The 19,920-nt window shown below is 45.9% G+C and overlaps 2 protein-coding genes across 2 annotated transcripts; both read right to left on the bottom strand.

The window, feature by feature from the left end:
* Window positions 1–6,548: 6,548 nt before the first annotated feature.
* On the bottom strand, window positions 6,549–10,654 carry LOC132206591 (ferritin heavy chain B-like; the record flags this gene model as incomplete). The annotated part of the gene is made up of 4 exons (XM_059640835.1): window positions 6,549–6,686; window positions 7,151–7,276; window positions 8,684–8,830; window positions 10,583–10,654. Coding segments are annotated over 4 exons (483 nt in total), but the record flags the coding sequence as incomplete, so codon positions are not given.
* A 4,021-nt stretch (window positions 10,655–14,675) lies between these two features.
* On the bottom strand, window positions 14,676–19,668 carry LOC132206565 (ferritin, heavy subunit-like; the record flags this gene model as incomplete). The annotated part of the gene is made up of 4 exons (XM_059640796.1): window positions 19,567–19,668; window positions 16,787–16,933; window positions 15,284–15,409; window positions 14,676–14,819 (listed from the first exon to the last, which is right to left on the bottom strand). Coding segments are annotated over exons 1-4 (519 nt in total), but the record flags the coding sequence as incomplete, so codon positions are not given.
* Between the last annotated feature and the right edge of the window lie 252 nt (window positions 19,669–19,920).

Genomic DNA, 19,920 nt, shown 5'->3' with positions numbered 1-19,920 from the left:
TCCTGGAGGAGGACTCAGCCTCTGCCTCCACGCTGATTCTGGAATTTCAGCAGCTTCTCTGCAGGTTCCTGCTTCACCTGGGACTGATCTTTGAAGAACTGGGAGAAGTGGGGGAGGGCCACATCATCCCAGTCAAAGTAGGTCATCTGGAAGGGAGAGAACATGTTAAAGCCCATTGAACACAGCACTGACTCCAAATTCTAGTTCAGCCTTCTGCAGCAAGCTAACTGCTCAGTTAGCTGTTAACTGCCTGGTATGTGAACATGGTTGAGAATCCGCTGATATCCAGCTGGCCAGCAGATCCTTCAACTGGGAACTAACACAACAATCCCAATTTCCTATTGGAAACTGGCAAAAGTTTGGCTTAAAACAGTGAATTGCTCAGGCTGTCTGGCACAGCATTATAGCTCTTCTTGCATCCAGCCATGTTTTCACTCACTAACCTTCATTTGAATTGGACAAATTTAGAGCCTAAAAAACAGCTGAAACAAGCACCAGGAGCTGGAGTGCAGGCTATAGTTGAGTAGCGGAGCTGCAACACTATTGCTCCTTTGGGGCTGGCATGGAAATGCATGTTAGACACTGCTGTAACAATATAACCAGGAGGAAGCAAGGTTTCTGCGGCCTCAAAACCAGGGAGATAGTGTACGGTATATTTTATTACTACAAGATATAGTAGAGGCGAATGAGAGAAAGCGACAACAAGAGAGTGCAAAGGAAAACCTACCCAGTAACAGCCTCTGGATTGTTGCAGCTATAGTTTATAGCACACTAAAATTAGTGCACTCACATCCAGAAGGGGTCGGGGGGGAGAAAACAAGGGTCACATGACCACAAGAGCACACGGGGGGGGAGAGGGAGAGAGGGAGCAGGCCAATGCGACATGTACCTCCAGATAATGGCTGATCTAACATCACTAGTTAACACAAAGCTGGACACCAGAGTTTGGCTTATTCCAGCAGGCAGCGTTCTGTTGTTTGTCCACCCATATGTGACTCACTTCCGAACCGAGATATTCACAATCCAATGCCTTGAGGTTTATGAAGGGCGATTCTTCTGATATTTGAAACAGGAGCTAAGGGTTTTGTTGTTGAGGAAACCTGGTGGGAAGTTACTTTCTTGAAGCAGAAGCAGTCAAACAAAATTTCTTGGCTGTTTAATTGGGGTAGGGACAAGCTGTGGCAGGAGAGAATAGGAAGGATTTTAGAATTGGCACACATGTTCCCCAAGGGAATTGGGACCCTGGTCAGGAATTAACACCCATCAACTAGCTCACCAATGAAAGCTGTACCCACCTCCCAAATGGAGTTTACACAGGCTTCATCCATCTGTCATGAGGCATCTTCTTTCTAAGAGAAAAAAGCTGAGTGTGATGAAGCTTCTCCATGTGTCTGTGGAGGTGGAGCTGCCACTTGCAAGAAGCAGACACCATCCAGGACAGAGCAGCCCACTTGATGGGGACTGCATTCACCACCTCCTTTCAGGGTCCATTATCTACCAGGTCCCCTGCAGCACTCACCAAGGTTACTTCAACACAACTTCCAAACACACTCTACCCCTTGAGATACAATGATGTAGAGCTGAATGAACACATCAGGCCAAGCAAAGGAGCAGGAAAGCTGATGTTTTGGGCCTAGACACACCTTCAGAAGGGTTAAGCCCCAAAACATCAGCCTTCCTGCTCAGCCTGCTGTGTAATCTTAGAGGGAATGACATCTACTGCCAATCAAAACTGGCAAATATCTCCAGGGACACTTAAACCTCCACATATCTCCAAATGCCAACTGGGACCCAGCTTCAGAATACATCATTATCAAACCCCATTGGTATAGTAACATTGCCCTTATCCTGAATTAATATTTAGGAAAGGACCACAAAACTCAGTCGACCAGAGAGAGTCCAGTTATTTAAATTCAAGAGAAACCATTTACTGCAACTACATAGATCAAGTTTTAACCCCCTAGGGACAACACTCACCAAAGACTGATAGAGATAGGAGGCAGTGAGCTCCACATGAATCTGCTTGTTGACAGCAGCTTCACAATCCTGGTGATAGTTCTGACTAATCAGGGAGGCCATCTTGTGATGAGGAGTTTGTTTTACTCTATTCACGACATAAGTGACCAATTTAGAACCAACATCAACTAGACAAAAAAACATAACGTCCTTGGGGCATGACTTATACTCCAGGAGCAGACTCTCATTTTATGAAGCAGGAAATGACATCATCAGTGATGGCCAATCACTCTTGTTAATCAATTGATCAGCTGCCACGTCCAATCAGTGCAGGATGGGAATTGGATCCAGAAAACGATCAGAATTGACAACTGGTCGATGATGGAATTGCTGAATGACCTTTGACCTCCTGCACAAGTGCAAATTCTGGAAATATTTCTCTGTGAAAATGACAATAAAATATACTCTAGAAGTTCACAATTGTGTCTGAGATTATATCTTAAGACACACTGATCACAGATTGGCAGAATTCTGTCAGTTTGTTACTCTGAGGGATTAGTCTTTGTACTTGTTGAATAACAGCGTTGGAGCCCATTGAAAAATGGCCAGATTTTGTTAACAATAAACATTTTCTTATTGCTGTGCAGCGACAGAAACAATGTGCTTTTGGGTTACCTCATACAGGAAGCTCATTCCTTTGTGGATCCATTCTGAATCTGCTGTGATCTCCTTGACGTTGGGTTCATGAAGTGCAGTTTGAAAAGCAAGGTGCTAAATGTGCTGAGTGCCTCTCCTGCATAGTAGACCTCACACCTCCCTGTCTACATTGCTGCTGGAAATGTATAGCACATGCAAACTTTCTATCGCAAAGTTTGATTTTTAATTGTTTGAAGTAGATCGAGAGCTTAAGTCCAGCATGTTTCCAAGTGGAGAGTTTCTGGTCCTGTTTACATTACATTCTGTAGAATGTATGGCTCAGCAACTGCGTTGAATGGAGCAGCCTCCCATGCACTGGTGGCCTGTGAGGCTTTGGGAATTGAGGATCCCCAATGAACGTTCGAGTATGATCACAGCACTGATGTACAGACTGGTGGAAGCAAGTTACTTTTACTCAATATCTGCTTCAAATAGCAGGTTGCAGTCTAGTGCTATCTTTTTGCTTTGAAGGACAAATGTGAATATTATTCATGTGTTCAAAAAAGGGAATCGGGGTAACCCTGGAAATTACAGGCCAGCTAGTCTTATGCCAGTGGTTGGCAAATTAATGGGAAGGACTCTAAGAAACAGAATTAATGATCACATCATGCCTCACAAATCTGATTGAATTCTTTGAAGTGATGACCAAACATGTGAATGAAGGTAGATCAGTGAATGTGGGATACATGGATTGAAGTAAGGCGTTTGATCAGGTTGCCCATGGCAGGCTCGGGCAGAAAGTCAGGAGGCATGCGACGGGGGAAATGAGGCAGATTGGATTCAGAATTGGCTGACCCATGGAAGACATGGGTGACAGTTGACTGAAAATATTCAACATGGTGCTCAGTTATGAGTGGTGTACCTCAAGGGTCTGTTCGGGGTCCTCTTCTATTTATGATTTTGGTAAATGATTCATTTTGGAAGGACAAATTTGAAAGCAGAATACAGGGTTAATGGAAAGATTCTTGGCAGTGTGGAGGAGCAGATGGATCTCGGGGTTCATGTCCACAGTTCCCTGAAAGCTGCCAGCCAGGTGGATAGAGTTGTTAAGAAGGCATGTGGTGTGTTAGCTTTCATTCATAGAGGGATTGAGTTCAAGAGCTGTGAAGTTATGCTCCTGCTAGACAAAAGCCTGGTTCGGCCACATCTGGAGTATTGTGTCCAGTTCTGGTCACCTCATTCCAGCAAAGATGTGGAAGCGTTAGAAAAGGTGCAGAGGAGATTTACCAGGATGTTGCTTGGAATGGAGGGAAGGTCTTACGAGGAAAGGTTGAGAGAACGAGGGCTTTTCTCTTCAGAACAAAGGATGAGAGGTGACTTGATAGAGGTGTACAAAATGATCATAAGTATAGGCAGATTAGACAGCCAGAGACTTTTTCCTAGGATGGAGTTAGCTATTATGAGGGGGCATAGTTTTGAAGTGAGTGGAGGTAGATACAGAGGAGATGTCAGAGGTAGGTTCTTTACTCAGAGAGTGGCCGGGGCATGGATTGCATTTCCGGAGAGTGTAGTGGAGTCGGCCTCGTTAGGGGCATTTAAGCGGCTATTAGATAAGCATATGGATGATAGCATAAAGTAGTGGAGGTGAGACAGGCCTTGGGTTTAGGATAAACGTTCGGCACATCATCGTGGGCTGAAGGGCCTGAACTGTGCTGTACTGTTCTAGGTTCTATTTTCTAAGAAACCATGGGCAAAGGTCAATCCCAATTAATGAGCTCATGGCTTTGAGACCAAGTCAGAGTCTGGGAATTCTGTTGTGAATAACTCTACATCAGACTTTTCAGAGTCTGTCCACCATCGATAAGACTGAAGTTAGGAATAATGCTGGAGTAGCCGAAGGGTCTGTTTGCATATGGAATGAGTCATTAACTCTAATTGTATGCAAACAGGGTATTTTAATGGTTAGCATTACTGAACCCTCGTGCCAGGGACCTGGGGTCAATTCCAGTCACGTGTAGAGGCTGCACATCCTCCCCGTGCCTGTGTGGACCTCCTCCCACAGTCCAAAGACATGCAGTTTATTTTGGACTGGCCATGGGAAAGATGGCGTAAGAAGGCAGGGTGTGTCTGAACAAGATGCTGTTCAGAGGATCAGTGCAGACGAAATGAGCTGAAAAACCTCTTCCTGCACGACAGGGATTCTACAGCCAAGACTCAAGATTGTTTAAAATAAAACACTTTATGTGGTGGAACAAATACATTCAGTGCCTTAAAGACCCACACCTCAGTGAAGGCTGCAGTGTGCACTCGCTGCAAAACTCCCTGAAACATTCCCCAGGATGTCTCTGACAGCCCCCACCCTAAACCACGATCTCTGACACCTCGAAAGATAAAGGAAGCAGCCATTCAGGAAAGTCAGCATCTCCAGTTCTCCTCCCTGAGTCACACTGCTCCTTCAATGTGATCGGGTGAAATCAACCTGCATCAGGAGTAACCCTCCCCGTGGGGGAAGCTCAGAGGAACCAAGGGAGCAGCTTAGTGCGCTCAATGCTGGCTTTAGCAGCAAGAGCCAATCAAATGGCAGCATTTAACCAGGAGCGTTGCTGTGTTATTCCCAGGTCACTATTATCCTGCTGTAGGTGCCATTAAGTGCATCCAGCTCAGGTGAATTTTTTCAAGCAGACTTGTGCTGAATATTCCCAGCTCTGGGCTGGCCGGCCTGAAGTTTATTACTAGGCGTGGTGGGGTTTTTGACCAAGACTTGGCAGAGAGCAAGAAAGTAAATGGAGCAAAGCCACATTAGGACAGCTTTGGATTACTCATGGCAAACGGTTCCCCCCGTGTGAATTCTCTTGTCGAGCTACAATGGGTATTTAATCCACATCCCCGGGGAGAGCAGCACATATTCCTCAGGCGAAGGAACAAATGAACTGGTCACTGTGAGCAACTGCTGATGGCTGTCCTGAGGCAGGCAGTTGGTGGCGGTGGTCAGCAGGGCACACGGCTGGTCTTGGCTTGAACCTCAACTGGCTCACCGAGAATCTTAACTGCATGTGTATTCATTGTACGTGCTGTGAGATAATCGCAAAAAGTGATTTTCCTGCCCACAGGCCCCAACCTCAAGTTCTAGGATGCACTCTCAGCACAAAGTCATAAAAATGATTCGAGTAGAATAGACCAGGTGTGGCAGACCCCAGTTGCTAAGTTTAATATTATTGCTCCCAGCATTGCTGGCTCCTCCACAAGGCTAGAGAGGGGTCGCTGATGGATCTCTTCCCTTAAGCTCTTGTTGAGGCAAGCTGAGCCAGCCGGCACATAATTTATGTTGGCATCAACTTGTGATTTCAGTTGACTTTAGCATCAGTCTAGGTTGGTGGAGGTTGACAGGGAAGCTATTGCTATGCAAGCTAGACATGAAAATAAGCATTCAACAGCCCTGTTTCTCTGAAAGTGGGTGTCAAGTCTTTCTTTTGCACATGCAGGCGTGTTTTCTCTTTTGAAAACAATACAAAATTTTAGCTGCACGTGTATTCATCATTCCTGGGTGTGAGATAATAGTACAAAGTGATTTTACACCCCACAGGCCCCAACCTCATGCTCTGGCTGGAGGAATAACTTTGATTCATAACAGAGGAAGTTCCTCGGGATTTCCGAGACTGAGGCGGGGGTGTGTTGGAGAGAAGACCAGGGAAATATTTTGTCAAATTATTGATAATTTCATTAGCCAAAATTACAGGCTTGAAGCTCTCAAAAGCTCTTTAATATCAAGGGTCTCAATGATGGACAATAAGCAACATCAATACATTTTATTCATTCCCATTCAGCTGGTACAGCCATTACATTGTTTGCTACAAGTCCCTTCTCCCTGGATGGAGCCAGATTGCCCAGGGTGAAGTGGGGAATGCATTCAGAACAAGCAGACAGTACTCCAGGCCACACTAACTGCTGTCCTCCAGGGAGAGCCTGTCAAACAGGTACTCTCCCATCCCATTCTCAGGGGCTCCCAGGCGCTTCAGGTTGGTGATGTAGTCCCCGAGTTGCTTGATGATCTCCACCTCCTCATCCAAATAGTGAGTCTCCAGGAAGTCACACAGCTGCAACAGAGGAATATGACACTTGGTACATTTATACTATCCAAGACAATTTCAGAATTCCCTCTGCAAGACAGACTTAGCCATGACTAGCTCTGGACAGCCCTGAAAAGCGAGCTAACACCTGGAGAATTTGTGCCAGTGAGGACAACATGTCAGCTGCTCCATCTTGCTGTTTGTGAAATGGAGCTGAGTTGGATTGTGATGGACAATGATCATTCCACTGCAATGATACTAATGAAGAACTCAGTGGCCAACGTCATTTCAGCACTTCCACTAGATTATAGATCAAATTCCCCTTATACCTCATTGATCACTTGGGATCATACTGATTACAATGTTACAATAGTTCAGGAAAGTAATGGATGGAAAGTGTTACATCAGTGAATTTCCAATCCACACAGACCAACCAATGAAATGTTACCCTGAGGGTCTAGCAGTGATGTGAATGAGGAGGTGAAGCTTACATGAGGGTCAGTCTGGGCTGTGGCGAGTTGGTGTAGATCCAGCAAACTCTGGTTCACATTCTTCTCCAGATTCAGGGCAACCTGCATTGCCTGCAGACTGTTAGCCCACTCATCCCTCTCTGGCTTCTGGGGATGGAGAGAAGGACAGGTAAGCTTCAGAAACAGAATCCCTGCAGCATGGGAGCTGGCCATTCACCCCATTGAGACCATAACTGCTGAAGAGCATCCCATCTGGTCCCATTCCCACCCTGTTCGTGTAACCTGCATTTCAAGTTGCCAATCCTCTTTTCTACTGTGTGGGGAAGCCATGCTTTGGGATAACGTTTAAATTCTTGTCACAGGCCAGAACCAAACTGGTGCCCCTGGCACTGAGTCAACAGTGCCAACCACTGAGCCACTGTGCCATCCCTGAAGTCCAGATAAAGAAAACATTAGCTACTTGGTGACTCCTTTCACCTTGCCCCATTTATCCTTGACCTGAAGCCGGAAGCTCAGGAACGTATCCTTGTACCACAGGGAATAAATATGTACCAGATTAGTCATTTGCACCAGTGTCCATCTGCTGGAGTCTTAAAAAGGATATTCAGGAGTGAATCCCAAGGGCTGTGGGGGAAGTAGCGGTCGTGTCCCAAGCTTCGGTTGACAAGGCTGAGGTTCAAGTCTCACTTGTGCTTGTGGCCTCATACATGCCCGAGCAGCATGGTCAGAACCATCATGACTTGAATTCATTGTGGGGGGCAGTAATGTGCTTACAATAAACACAGGATCATCGATCCCTCAATGCTCACACAAGGCAAACTGTGTGTGAAAGGGGACATAGGCCAAGTAACATGTGTTAGTTTGGGGCAGGGTTGTGAGGAACAGCACAGGAACAAGTCCTTTGAACACATTTTATGAAAATTCTTCTTCCGGCCTCTGCTGCATTCTATCGTTGTCCTCACTAGTCAGAAGGACAGGATGGTACTGCAGGGGGTGCTGGTGAGGGTCCCCAGGTTGTTTCCCCACGACAGAAAATCCATTGAGGAGAGAGATTGGATGGGCTGGGGGATTTTCTTTGAGCAGGTGAGGCTGAGGTGGTTGTTTGATGGAAGACAAGGAAGTCTGGACAGTAGATGGGGAAAATGTCTTCCCCATGGCAGACACTAAGACCAGAGGGCACAGGTTTGAGGAAGAAGGATAGAGGGGATTGGAGGAAATTTGGTGGGTGTGTTGGGGAACGGAAGAACAAAGTGCTGGAAACGGCTACTGCAGCACTGTTTAAAGGACTAGCTGGGCGAGTGCTAAACACTAGGGTATAGTAGGGCCTGGACCAAGAACAGGGTGAGTACAGTTCGGTCTTTGCTGGGTCAGCATAGGCCTGGTGGACCAGAGGGCTTGCATAAATGCTGAAACACTGGAGATGGAGGAGAGCAAACAGGGAAGCCAAGCAAAAGAACTTCTCACACTCGCTCAGGATCTGAAAATCTTGTCACTGGAGATGACACCGCAAGAGCAGCCATTCCCCCCTGCACTCCCCCACCACCCAACCCCAACCTTCACATCCTGGAGGAGGACTCGGCCTCCACGCTGATTCTGGAATTTCAGCAGCTTTTCTACATGTTCCCGCTTCTCCTGGGACTGATCTTTGAAGAACCGGGAGACATGGGCGAGGGCAACATCATCCCGGTCAAAGTAGGACATCTGGAAGATCAAGTTAAAATTACATCAGACATCACTGGCTCACTCCCCATTCCAGTTCTCAACTACAAGACGCAAGGTACTATGTTTTGCCTTTGGGGAAAACTGGAAAAAAAGATGTTGAAACCCTGCTGTAGTCAACGACTAGTAGGGAGCATGTTTTCTGCAAACCCAGGATCAATGAGATTGGGATGTAAGTGTACACATGAACTCTACAAAGGTGTGCTGTCTCCAGTTTGGAGTTTGGCACTAAGATAATGCCGAGGAAAGCCTGCCCAGTAACAGCCTTTGGATCGTTGCAGCAGTGGGTTATTGCTCTGCCTAAATAGTGCAAACTCAGGCTGTCAAAAGCTTGCACCAAGTCACATGACTGAAACAAATTGCAAAACAAATGATCAAATGTCAACTATTAGTGGCCTGTAGATAACGTCACGAGTGAAAACAGTAACCTGGAAAAACACTTGCCCTGACTTTACCCAAACAGGCAAAAAATCTTGTCGGTTTTCAGCCCATGTGACTCATATCTAAACTGTCACGTTCACAATTCGATGCAAGGGTTTAAGAGCTAATGCTCGCTATTGGAAGCATCAGCTAAGAGTTGCATTCTGGTGAAGGACTCCTGAAAAGTTACTTGAATCCTCAAATCCAAAAACCACACTCAGGCAAGCAAATATCTGTGGTTTCAGTGGGTAGTTACAAGTTGTGGCAGAAGATAGTCGGGATTTTATCCTTGGGAAGCATGTGCCAGTAGAGGTGGGACACAGTGATTAAACCCCAACAACTGGCTCACCAATAAAGCGGTCCCACCTCCCAAGTGAGGCTTATAGGGACTTAGTCCTCATTACAAGACAACTTCCTTCCAATAGGCACAAGCCCAGAGGGAGATGAATATTCCCCATGTGTCTGTAGAAGGGGAGCTACAACATGCAAGAAGCAGACACCATCCAGGACAGGGCAGCCCACTTCATGGGGACTGCATTCACCACCTCCTTTCAGGGTCCATGACCTACCAGGTCCCCTGCAGCACTCACCAAGGTTACTTCAACACAGACCTTCCAAGCACATTCTACTCCTTGGAAGGGCACAGTCACATCACCACCAGGATAGAGGGGACATTTTGTTTTAGGTCAAGCTAAATGATATGGGAACAACCTCCATTTCTTCAATGTCACTGGGCTAATCGCCTCAGCACATTCCTGCAGCCCCAGTGTGGGGTGGGGTGGGGTGGAGAGGGGATCCAACATTTCTCACACACAGCAGATCCACTCTCAGTAGGGACGGGATAGGCCACACCCACCTCTTGAATAAATACAAGTAAAGCCAAGTCCGCCTCAATGAAGGAGATCCACATAAAATAGATACCAGTCACAGACTAGCCTCAGGTTTGTTCAGACTAACAAGGGCCACTGCAACAGGGAAGTTATTGTTATTGTCAGTGTTAAAAAAAATCAGCATGTTTGTTTAGGACCACCACAGAGATCAGGCAAATGAAGTCAGGAAACTTGTGTCAGAAAGAAAACAAAAGCAAGAGGCTTTTACCCTCCAGATACCACTGAAGGCCAACTGGGACCTGAGTTAACATACATCAGTATCCTACACCATCGTGATAGTAACACCACCTCTATCCTGAACTGATATTTAGGTAGGAGCCACAAAACCTCAATCTACTAGATTGTCAGCTTCACTAGAGGCCAGGCAAAGAATTTACTTCAACAGAACAGATTTATATGTTTAACCCCGAGAGACAGCACTCACCAAAGACTGATAGAGATAGGAGGCAGTGAGCTCCACATTAATCTGCTTGTTGACAGCAGCTTCACAATCCTGGTGATGGCCTCCCAGATCAGTCAGAACTATCTTGTGACAATAAATTTCTTTTATTTTCCTCACCACCAAAATAACAAAATTAGGAAGAACAATCAACATCATTCCCGTGGGACTCTATTTATACCCCAGGGGCAGACCCTCTTTTTATGAAGCAGGAAATGACATCAGTGATGGCCAATCACTCTTGTTAATCAATTGATCAGCTGCCACGTCCAATCAGTGCAGGATGGGAATTGGATCCAGAAACGAATCACGGTTGACAACTGGTCGATGATGGAATTGCTGAATGAGCTTTGACCTCCTGTACAAGTGCACATTCTGTAAATGTATTTGCCAGAAAATGACAATAAAATATACTCTAAACCTTCACTTGTGTATCTGAGGTTGTGCGTTAAGACTCAGTCATCACAGATTTGCACAATTTCGTCGGATTGTTAATCTGAGGGAATAGTCGTCATAACTTTTGAACGTTGGTGTTGGAGCCATAGAATATAGAACATAAAACATAGAACATTACAGCACAGTACAGGCCCTTCGGCCCTCGATGTTGTGCCGACCAGTCATACCGATATGGAGCCCATCTAACCTACACTATTCCATGTACGTCCATATGCTCGTCCAATGACGACTGAAATGTACCTCAAGTTGGTGAATCTACTACCGTTGCAGGCAAAGCGTTCCATTCCCTCACTACTCTGAGTAGAGAAACTACCTCTGAAATCTGTCCTATATCGTTCACACCTCAATTTAAAGCAATGCCCCCTCGTGCTCGCTGTCACCATCCGAGGAAAAAGGCTCTCCTTATCCAACCATCTAAATATTTTATATGTTTCAATTAAGTCACCTCTCAGCCTTCTTCTCTCGAATGAAAACAGCCTCAAGTCCCTCAGCATTTCCTCGTAAGACCTTCCCTCCATACCAGGCAACATCCTAGTAAATCTCCTCTGCACCCTTTCCAAAGCTTCTACATCCTTCTTATAATGGGGTGACCAGAACTGTACACAATACTCCAAGTGCGGCCTAACCAGAGTTTTGTACAGCTTCGCCATAACCTCTTGGTTCTGGAACTCAATCCCTCTATTAATAAAAGCCAAAACATTGTATGCCTTCTAAACCACCCTGTCAACCTGGGTGGCAACTTTCAAGGATCTGTGTACATGGACACCGAGATCTCTCTGCTCATCCACACCACCAAGAATCTTACCATTAGCCCTGTACTTTGCCTTCCAGTTACTCCTACAAAAGTGCATCACCTCACACCTGTCTGCATTAAACTCCATTTGCCACTTCTCAGCCCAGCTCTGCAGCTTATCTATGTCTCTCTGCGACCTACAGCATCCTTCGTCACTGTCCACAACTCCACTGACCTTAGTGTCATCTGCAAATTTACTAACCCATCCTTCTACAAACTCATCCAGGTCATTTATAAAAATGACAAACAGCAGTGGACCCAACACCGACCCTTGCAGTACACCACTAGTAACTGGTCTCCAGGATGAACATTTCCCATCAACTACCACCCTCTGTCTTCTTTCAGCAAGCCAATTTCCGATCCAAACTGCTATATCTCCCACAATTCCATTCCTCCGCATTTTGTACAATAGCCGACTGTGGCGAACCTTATCGAACGACTTGCTGAAATCCATATGCACCACATCAACCGGTTTACTCTCAAATACCTGTTTGCTCACCTTCTGAAAGAACTCAATAAGGTTTGTGAGGCACGACCTTCCCTTCACAAAACCGTGCTGACTATCCCTAACCAATTTATTCTTTTCTAGATAATTATAAATCCTATCCCTTATAAACTTTTTCAACACTTTCCCAACAACTGAGATAAGGCTGACTGGTCTACAATTACCAGGGTTGTCTCTACTCCCCTTCTTGCACAGGGGAACCACATTTGCTATCCTCTGAACAGGGGAATGACATTTGCAATCCTCATCTTTGTAAAATGCCCTGATTTGGTTGATATGAACATTTTCCTATTTCTGTGCAGCAACAGAATAACGTGCTTTTGGATCGTCTGATACAGGCAACCGATGTCCTTTGTAGATCCATTCTGAATCTGCTGTGATCAGCGTGACTTAGGGTCGCATGAAGCCCACTTGGAAAAAGCAAGATGCTAAATGTGCTGAGTGCCTCTTACACACAGTAGGCCTCAGGGTTCTGTGTCTCAGCTGCTGCTAGAAACGTATCGCACGTTGAACATTTCTGTCTCCATGTTTGGTTTTTCATTGTTGAAGTTGAATCAGCGCTTAACGCCAGCATGTTTCCAAGGTGACAGTATCTGTTACAGTTTTCATTGCATTCTGTAGAGTGAACAACTCAAAAATTGGGAAGTCAGAGGCAGGGAATTCTGTTGTGATTACGCAACTTGTAACATTCCAAAGCCGGTCCACCATCAATAAGACTGAAGTTAGGAGTGAGTAATGCTGGAACAGTTTTCAATGTTCTGGCTGGAGGCAGCACCAACAACATGCAATGGAGCTCCATGTAAGTCTGTCACCATCCTGACTTGGGAAAATATCCCTGTTTGTGAATGAAAATCCCAGAAGCCCCTCCTCAGCAGCATCATCATTCCAGTCTCTCCTACACCAGATGGACTGTAATGACCAGCTCATCACCACCTTCTGGAGTGTAACAGTTGCTGAGCACTAAATGTAGCCTTGCCATTGACACACTCAAGATCGACTGTATATATAAAGCATGCTGGGACATGGTAGGGGAGTCCAAAACTAGAGGTGGTAGGGGTAATGTTTTCACACACAGGCATGTGGGGTTGGGGGGTGGGGGGGGGGGGGGGGGGGTGGGTGGGTGTGGTGGTGGAAGAGCTTTTCCCACAGAAAATGGTTTATGTAAAGAATGAGCTGTTATACGAAGCAGGAGAAGTGGGTGCAATTACCGTTGTTAAAAGACACTTGGTGATTTCCAGGGAAAGGCATGGTTGAGGGATATGGGGCAAACAAAACAAATATATTCAGCACCTTAATGACCCACACTCTGGCTAAAGGCTACAGTGTGCACTTGCGCGAAAACTCACAACAATCTCTGGGCTGTCTCTGGTCACCCCCTCCCTAACCCATGATCTGACACCTTGAATGATCAAGGAAACAGTTGTACAGGAAAGTCAGCATGTCCAGGCATCTTGACTGAAGGAGACAGTCCCCACCTTTGCCAGAAATCCCTGCTCCCTCACTGGGTCAAAAAAAATTTCATCAGCCCATGGAAAGGTTCCAAGAACCAAGGCAGCAGCTTTTTGTACAAACCCTTCAACAGTCAGAGGCCAGTTGTAGCTGCAAGCTTAAACCAAATGTGAGTATTTTGAACCGTGGGCTATCATCCAAGCCCCAGGTCACCAATCGTTGTATTTATGGTATCAAGAGCATCCACTATCAATCAAGTAGCCCCAGAGAAACTGGAGATGATTCTCTGGAATGTGACTGTTCAGAATGTTTGGGCTGAATTTCCCCAGCTCAGGGCTGGTGGACTTCCAGTTATGGGGAGGGACTGAGCCTGGGGCGAAGGAAAGAAAGCAAAAAACTGAGGAAGCCACTTGAAGGAATTTTGGATTCCTTCTGGGGAAAGACAAATCTATGCAGTTGAACCAAGATAGTTTAGAAAAACCCAAGGGCCCCTGGGAGGAGCAGCAGACTTCAGTGACAAAGTGAACTGGTCAGCAGGGCCACCAGTTGATGGCTGTACTAAGGGTAGGTCACAGGCCCCATTTGAACTCGAACTGGCTCCCATAGGCCTGGAGTCTGTCCACGGGGGTTGGGGAAAAGCAGTGGTGAACTAAGGCAAGAAAGCTTGCTTGACCAAAGAGAGGCCTCAATGGGTTCAAAATGATGCACAGTAACTGAGATCAAGAGATCATTTTATTCATCTCCATTCAGCTGGTACAGCCATTACATTCTTTGCTCCAAGTCCTTTCTCCCTGGAAGGAGACAGATTGGCCAGGGTGAAGTGGGGAATGCATTCAGACAAGCAGACAGTACTCCAGGCCACACTAACTGCTGTCCTCCAGGGAGAGCCTGTCAAACAGGTACTCTCCCATCCCATTCTCAGGGGCTCCCAGGCTTTTCAGGTTGGTGATGTAGTCCCCAAGGTGCTTGATGATCTCCACCTCCTCATCCAAATAGTGAGTCTCCAGGAAGTCACACAGCTGCAACAGAGGAACATTACACTTGGTACATTAACACTATCCAAGACAACTTCAGAATCCCCACTGAAAAACGTGCATATCGAGGGAGATTGTCAGGGATGACTAGAGCCAATGCCTGGAGAAATTGTGCAATGAGGACAACTGCTTTTTAGCAGCTTCATCTTGCTGTTTATTTACTGGAGCAGAGTTGACTTGTGATGGATAAAAGTCATTCCACTGCAGTGGTCCTGAATGAGAATTCAGTGACCAATATCCCCTCAGTCCTCCCCACAGGTTTACAAGTTAAAATACAGACTTGGACTCAACTGCTCAGCAATGATTTTGTAATCACTATGGATCTGAAGTGATCCATGTCATCTGCACAAAAACAAAGTCTAACTGAATTTCTAATCCACAAAAGACCAACCAATGAAGGTGTTGCCCTGAGGGCCTAGCAGTGAAGTCAATGAGGAGGTGAAGCTTACATGAGGGTCAGTCTGGGCAGTGGCGACTTGGTGTAGATCCAGCAAACTCTGGTTCACATTCTTCTCCAGATCCAGGGCAACCTGCATTGCCTGCAGGCTGTTACCCCACTCATCCCTCTCTGGCTTCTGGAGGAGGGAAAGAAGGACAGTTAAGCTTCAGAATCTCTACAATGTGTATCAGTCTGTAACTACTCTGAAGAGGAACCCAACCCGTCCTTCTCCCACCCTATTCCTGTCACCCTGCGTTTCAGATGGCCAATCCTCTTATACTATGCCGACACCAACGCAGACAAGCGGAGGACATGTAAACACCAGCCCCTCACCAGAGGCCAGATCAAAACCTGTGTCCCTAGCACTGAGAACACTGCTCGCCCCTGAGGCAGCCCTGGAGCACAGCTGAAGAACAGTTCCTTCAGAATTGCTTTCACCTTGCCTGTCGGTCCTTGATCTGAAGGAGGAAGTTGAATAACAGGTCATTGTGGGGGATAATGACAAGATTTGCATCAGGGTCCATCTGATGGAATTGCGAGGATATTCACAAGTGAAGCCTAAATGCTGTCATGGTACAGTGTTAGTGCCCCTGTCTCTGGCTGACAAGGCCAAGGTTCAAGTACCACTTGTGCTGGTGGCTTCATACATGCCTGAGCAGGATGATCAGAAACATCACGGCTATTTAATTCATCCAAGGGACAGCGAGGTGTTTGCAAAGTGTGTTGTGCTGCTAACAGTTAAGAAAGGCCCACAACCATAGATCCCTCAAAGTTCAGACAAGGTCAACAGGGTGTAACAGTGACAGAGGGCAAGCAACCTCTATTAGTTTGGTGGGGTGGAACAGGAAGGGGACCAGTCTTCACAGTTTGTTTTTCTGGTCACCACATTATTCCCTCTTGGGCCTCAACAGTCACAAGGACAGGATGGCACTGCAGGGGGATGCTGGTGAGGTTGCCCAAGAGCCATTGATTGGAAGTTAGAAAGGCTGGGATTTTCTGTGGAGCAGGAAAGGCTGAGGGAGTGACCTGATGTAATTATTGGAGAGAGTGGCCAGTTGATGGAATGTCTTCCCCATGGCAGACAGCAAGACCAGAGAGAATACAGGTTTGTGGAGTAAGCAGGTTAGAGGGGATTGGAGGAAACTCTCTTCACCCTCCTCACCCACTCCGAGGGGAGTTAGAAATATGAGACGAACCACATAAAGGTTTGGATGGTGGTGGAGACAGACAGCTACTCCAGATCAGTTTAAGGCCTTGCTGGACATGTACTTAGTGCCAGGACAGTGGCCTGTGGACCAAGGGCAGGTAAATGGGATTAATGTGGTTTAGTGTTTGTGGGGTCAGTATAGACATGGTGGGCCAAAGGGCTTCTTTCTACACTGGCTTCAAAAAGGAGATCAAACAGGCTGAACAAAGTTTTGACTCAAATGAAAACCTTGTCACTGACAAGAAACCACACCACAAGAGCAGCCATGACCATCCCATCCCATCCCCCAGCCCACCCAACTCCAACCTTCACATCCTGCAGGAGGACTCTGCCTCCACGCTGATTCTGGAATTTCAGCAGCTTCTCTGCTTGTTCCTGCTTCTCCTGGGACTGATGTTTGAAGAACCGGGAAAAATGGGGAAGGGCAACATCGTCCCGGTCAAAGTAGGACATCTTGAAGGGAGAACAAGGTAAAGCCCATTAACAAGTCATGGTCCAATTTCAGTTCAGAACTATAGGGCTACTTGAGCATTCTAAAAAAGTCAAACTGACAGTAAGCTGTTCAGTACCTGATGCATTAACAATTCAGAACCCAGTTTTGAACAGTTGCTGTTGAATCGGAAAAAAATCAAAACAATCCCAGCTTCCTCTAGATAAGCTGTAAATACCATGTGTTTTATTTTGGTTTGAAACTCCTGGTAAATTGCTCAAGGGGGTCTAGCACAGCATTTGGTGAGAACAAATGTGAATTGATGTTTTTACTGATTAACCTCCACCAGAAACGGGATAAATTAGTGATTGAATAGGGTTTCAAGAAATGCCAGGAGCTGGAGTGCAGGATGTACACCAATAGAACAGCTGCAGGGCACTGTATTGCTCCTTTGACAAAGGCCAGAAAAGTCCAAAGGAAAGCCTGCCAAGGGACAGCCTTTGGATTGTTGCATCTAAAACAGCTGTACTGACTCAGACTGTTGGGAACTTGTACCATTACCCATGAAAGAAACAAACTGATCACATCACAAATATGACAGTGACCTGCAGATCAACTACTCTCCAGAGGAGAGCACTCATTAAAACAATAACCTGGAAAAACCACTGTTGACTTAATCCAACAGGCAAAGTCCTGTAGATTTCTAAACTAGGATGTTCACAATTCAACATATTCAGGTTTAACAGGTCTGCTATTGGAAGCAGCCATTTAGAATCACATTCTTACGAATCCTGCTGAAAAAAGTTGCTTCAATTCTCAAATGCAAACACCCAAGCACAATTTATCATTGTCATTTAAATGGGCACTTGGAAGATGTAGAATGGTAGGGATTTCATTCCTGGCACATGCTTACAAGGTGTGTTAGGACAATGGGTCAGCAATTGAAACCCAACTGCTGGCTCAATGAAAGCTGTTCCCACCTCCCAAAGTGGGGCTGACAGGGACTTGATCCTCATCATGACAGGACTTCCTGCTGACAGGCACGAGCCCAGACAGCACCCTGCAACACTCACTAAGGTTACTTCTAACACCTTCTAAACACATTCTACCCCTTGGAAGGGCACAGGCACTCCACCACCTGGGGAAAAAGGGGCCAGTTAGTTTAGAGTCAGGCCAAACACAACAGGGATAAGCTTCTTTCCATAGTCACTGGGTCAGTACCCTCAGCACATTCTCAGCCCCATGGCAGTGCTGTGCCTTTGAAAAGCTCCAACACTTGACATACAGACAGCCCACACCCACCCCATCAGTATGAAAAAAAGCAAAGTAGATCTGCTTAATCAGATACCAGTCACAACCTCACCCAGTTTGATCTGAACTTCAAACATAACAGCACAGTACAGGCCCTTCATGTTGCACCAACTTGTCATACCGATCAAGCCCATCTAACCTACACTATTCCATGTAAGTCCATATGCTAAAGTCAAATGACGACTTAAGTGTACCTAAAATTGGCAAATCTACTACTGTCGCAGGCAAAGCATTCCATTCCCTTGCTACCAAGTAAAGAAACTAACTCTGACATCTGTCCTATATCTATCACCCCTCAATTTAAAGCTATGCCCCCTCATGCTCGCCATCACCATCCACAGAAAAGGCTCTCCCTATCTACCCCTCTGATTATTTTATATCTTTCAATTGAGTCACCTCTCAACCTTCTTCTCTCCAATGAAAACAGCCTCAAGTACCTCAGCCTTTCCTCATAAGGCCTTCCCTCCATACCAGGCAACATCCTAGTAGATCTCCTCTGCACCCTATCCAAAGCTTCCACATCCTTATAATGCAGCAACCAGAACTGTACACAATACTCCAAGTGCTGCCACACCAGAGTTTTGTACAGCTTCACCATAACCTCTTGGTTCTAGAATTCAATCCCTCTATTAATAAAAGCCAAAACACTGCCTTAACAGCCCTGTCAACCTGGGTGACAACTTTCAAGGATCTGTGTACGTGGACACCAAGATCTCTCTGCTCAACTACACCACCAAGAATCTTACCATTAGCCCTGTACTTTGCCTTCCGGTTACTCCTACCAAAGAGCATCACTTCACTTGTCTGCATTAAACTCCATTTGCCACCTCTTGGCCCAGCTCTGCAGGGCTAGAACAAGCCTATTCTAAGCTGATTGCAATAGGAAACCAAGATTCTCATTATCAATTGGCAGGTTTACTTCAGATCCCGACAAAATTCAAATACAAACAAGGATACAGGAGGGAAAAGAAAAGCAGTGACTAGCTGATGGTGCTTCCATTCCCACACCAGTTAGTCCCAATTCATTTTTAATTTTGTTCCCTCAAGTTTCAAACAGCCACAGGAAGCGATAATTACCACCAGTCACAGCACCATCATGGGACAGGCAAGTAACTACAAGAACACTCCACCCTCCACATCTCACTGACAACCAACTGGGACCCAAGTTAGAGTAACATTAGACACCAAACTATTGTTACAGTAACATCACACTCATCCTGCATTGAGAAAGAGGTAGGAGCCACAAAAACTCAGTCTATAAGATAGACAACTTAATTACATCCAAGGGGAAGAGTTCACTTCAACAGAACAGAAGTATGTTTCACCCCACAAAGACACCACTCACCAAAGACTGATAGAGATAGGAGGCAGTGAGCTCCACATTAATCTGCTTGTTGACAGCAGCTTCACAATCCTGGTGATAGTTCTGACTGATCTGGGAGGCCATCTTATAAAGGAAAAGCTTGCTTTATTTTCCTCACCACCAAAATGACAAAGCTAAGAGCAACAGTAAACATCCCTGCCGTGGGACTCTATTTATACTCCAGGAGCCAACACTCATTTTATGAAGCAGGAAATGAGATCATCAGTGATGGCCAAACACTCTTGTTAATCACTTGATCAGCTGCCACATCCAATCAGTGCAGGATGGGAATTGAATCCAGAAATCGATCAGAATTGACAACTGGTCGATGATAGA

Source organism: Stegostoma tigrinum, chromosome 38 (genome assembly GCF_030684315.1).
Source record: "Stegostoma tigrinum isolate sSteTig4 chromosome 38, sSteTig4.hap1, whole genome shotgun sequence".
Classification (NCBI taxonomy): Eukaryota; Metazoa; Chordata; class Chondrichthyes; order Orectolobiformes; family Stegostomatidae; genus Stegostoma; species Stegostoma tigrinum.
The sequence above is the reverse complement of the archived record's forward strand: the minus strand, read 5'-3'. Positions and strand labels throughout refer to the sequence as shown.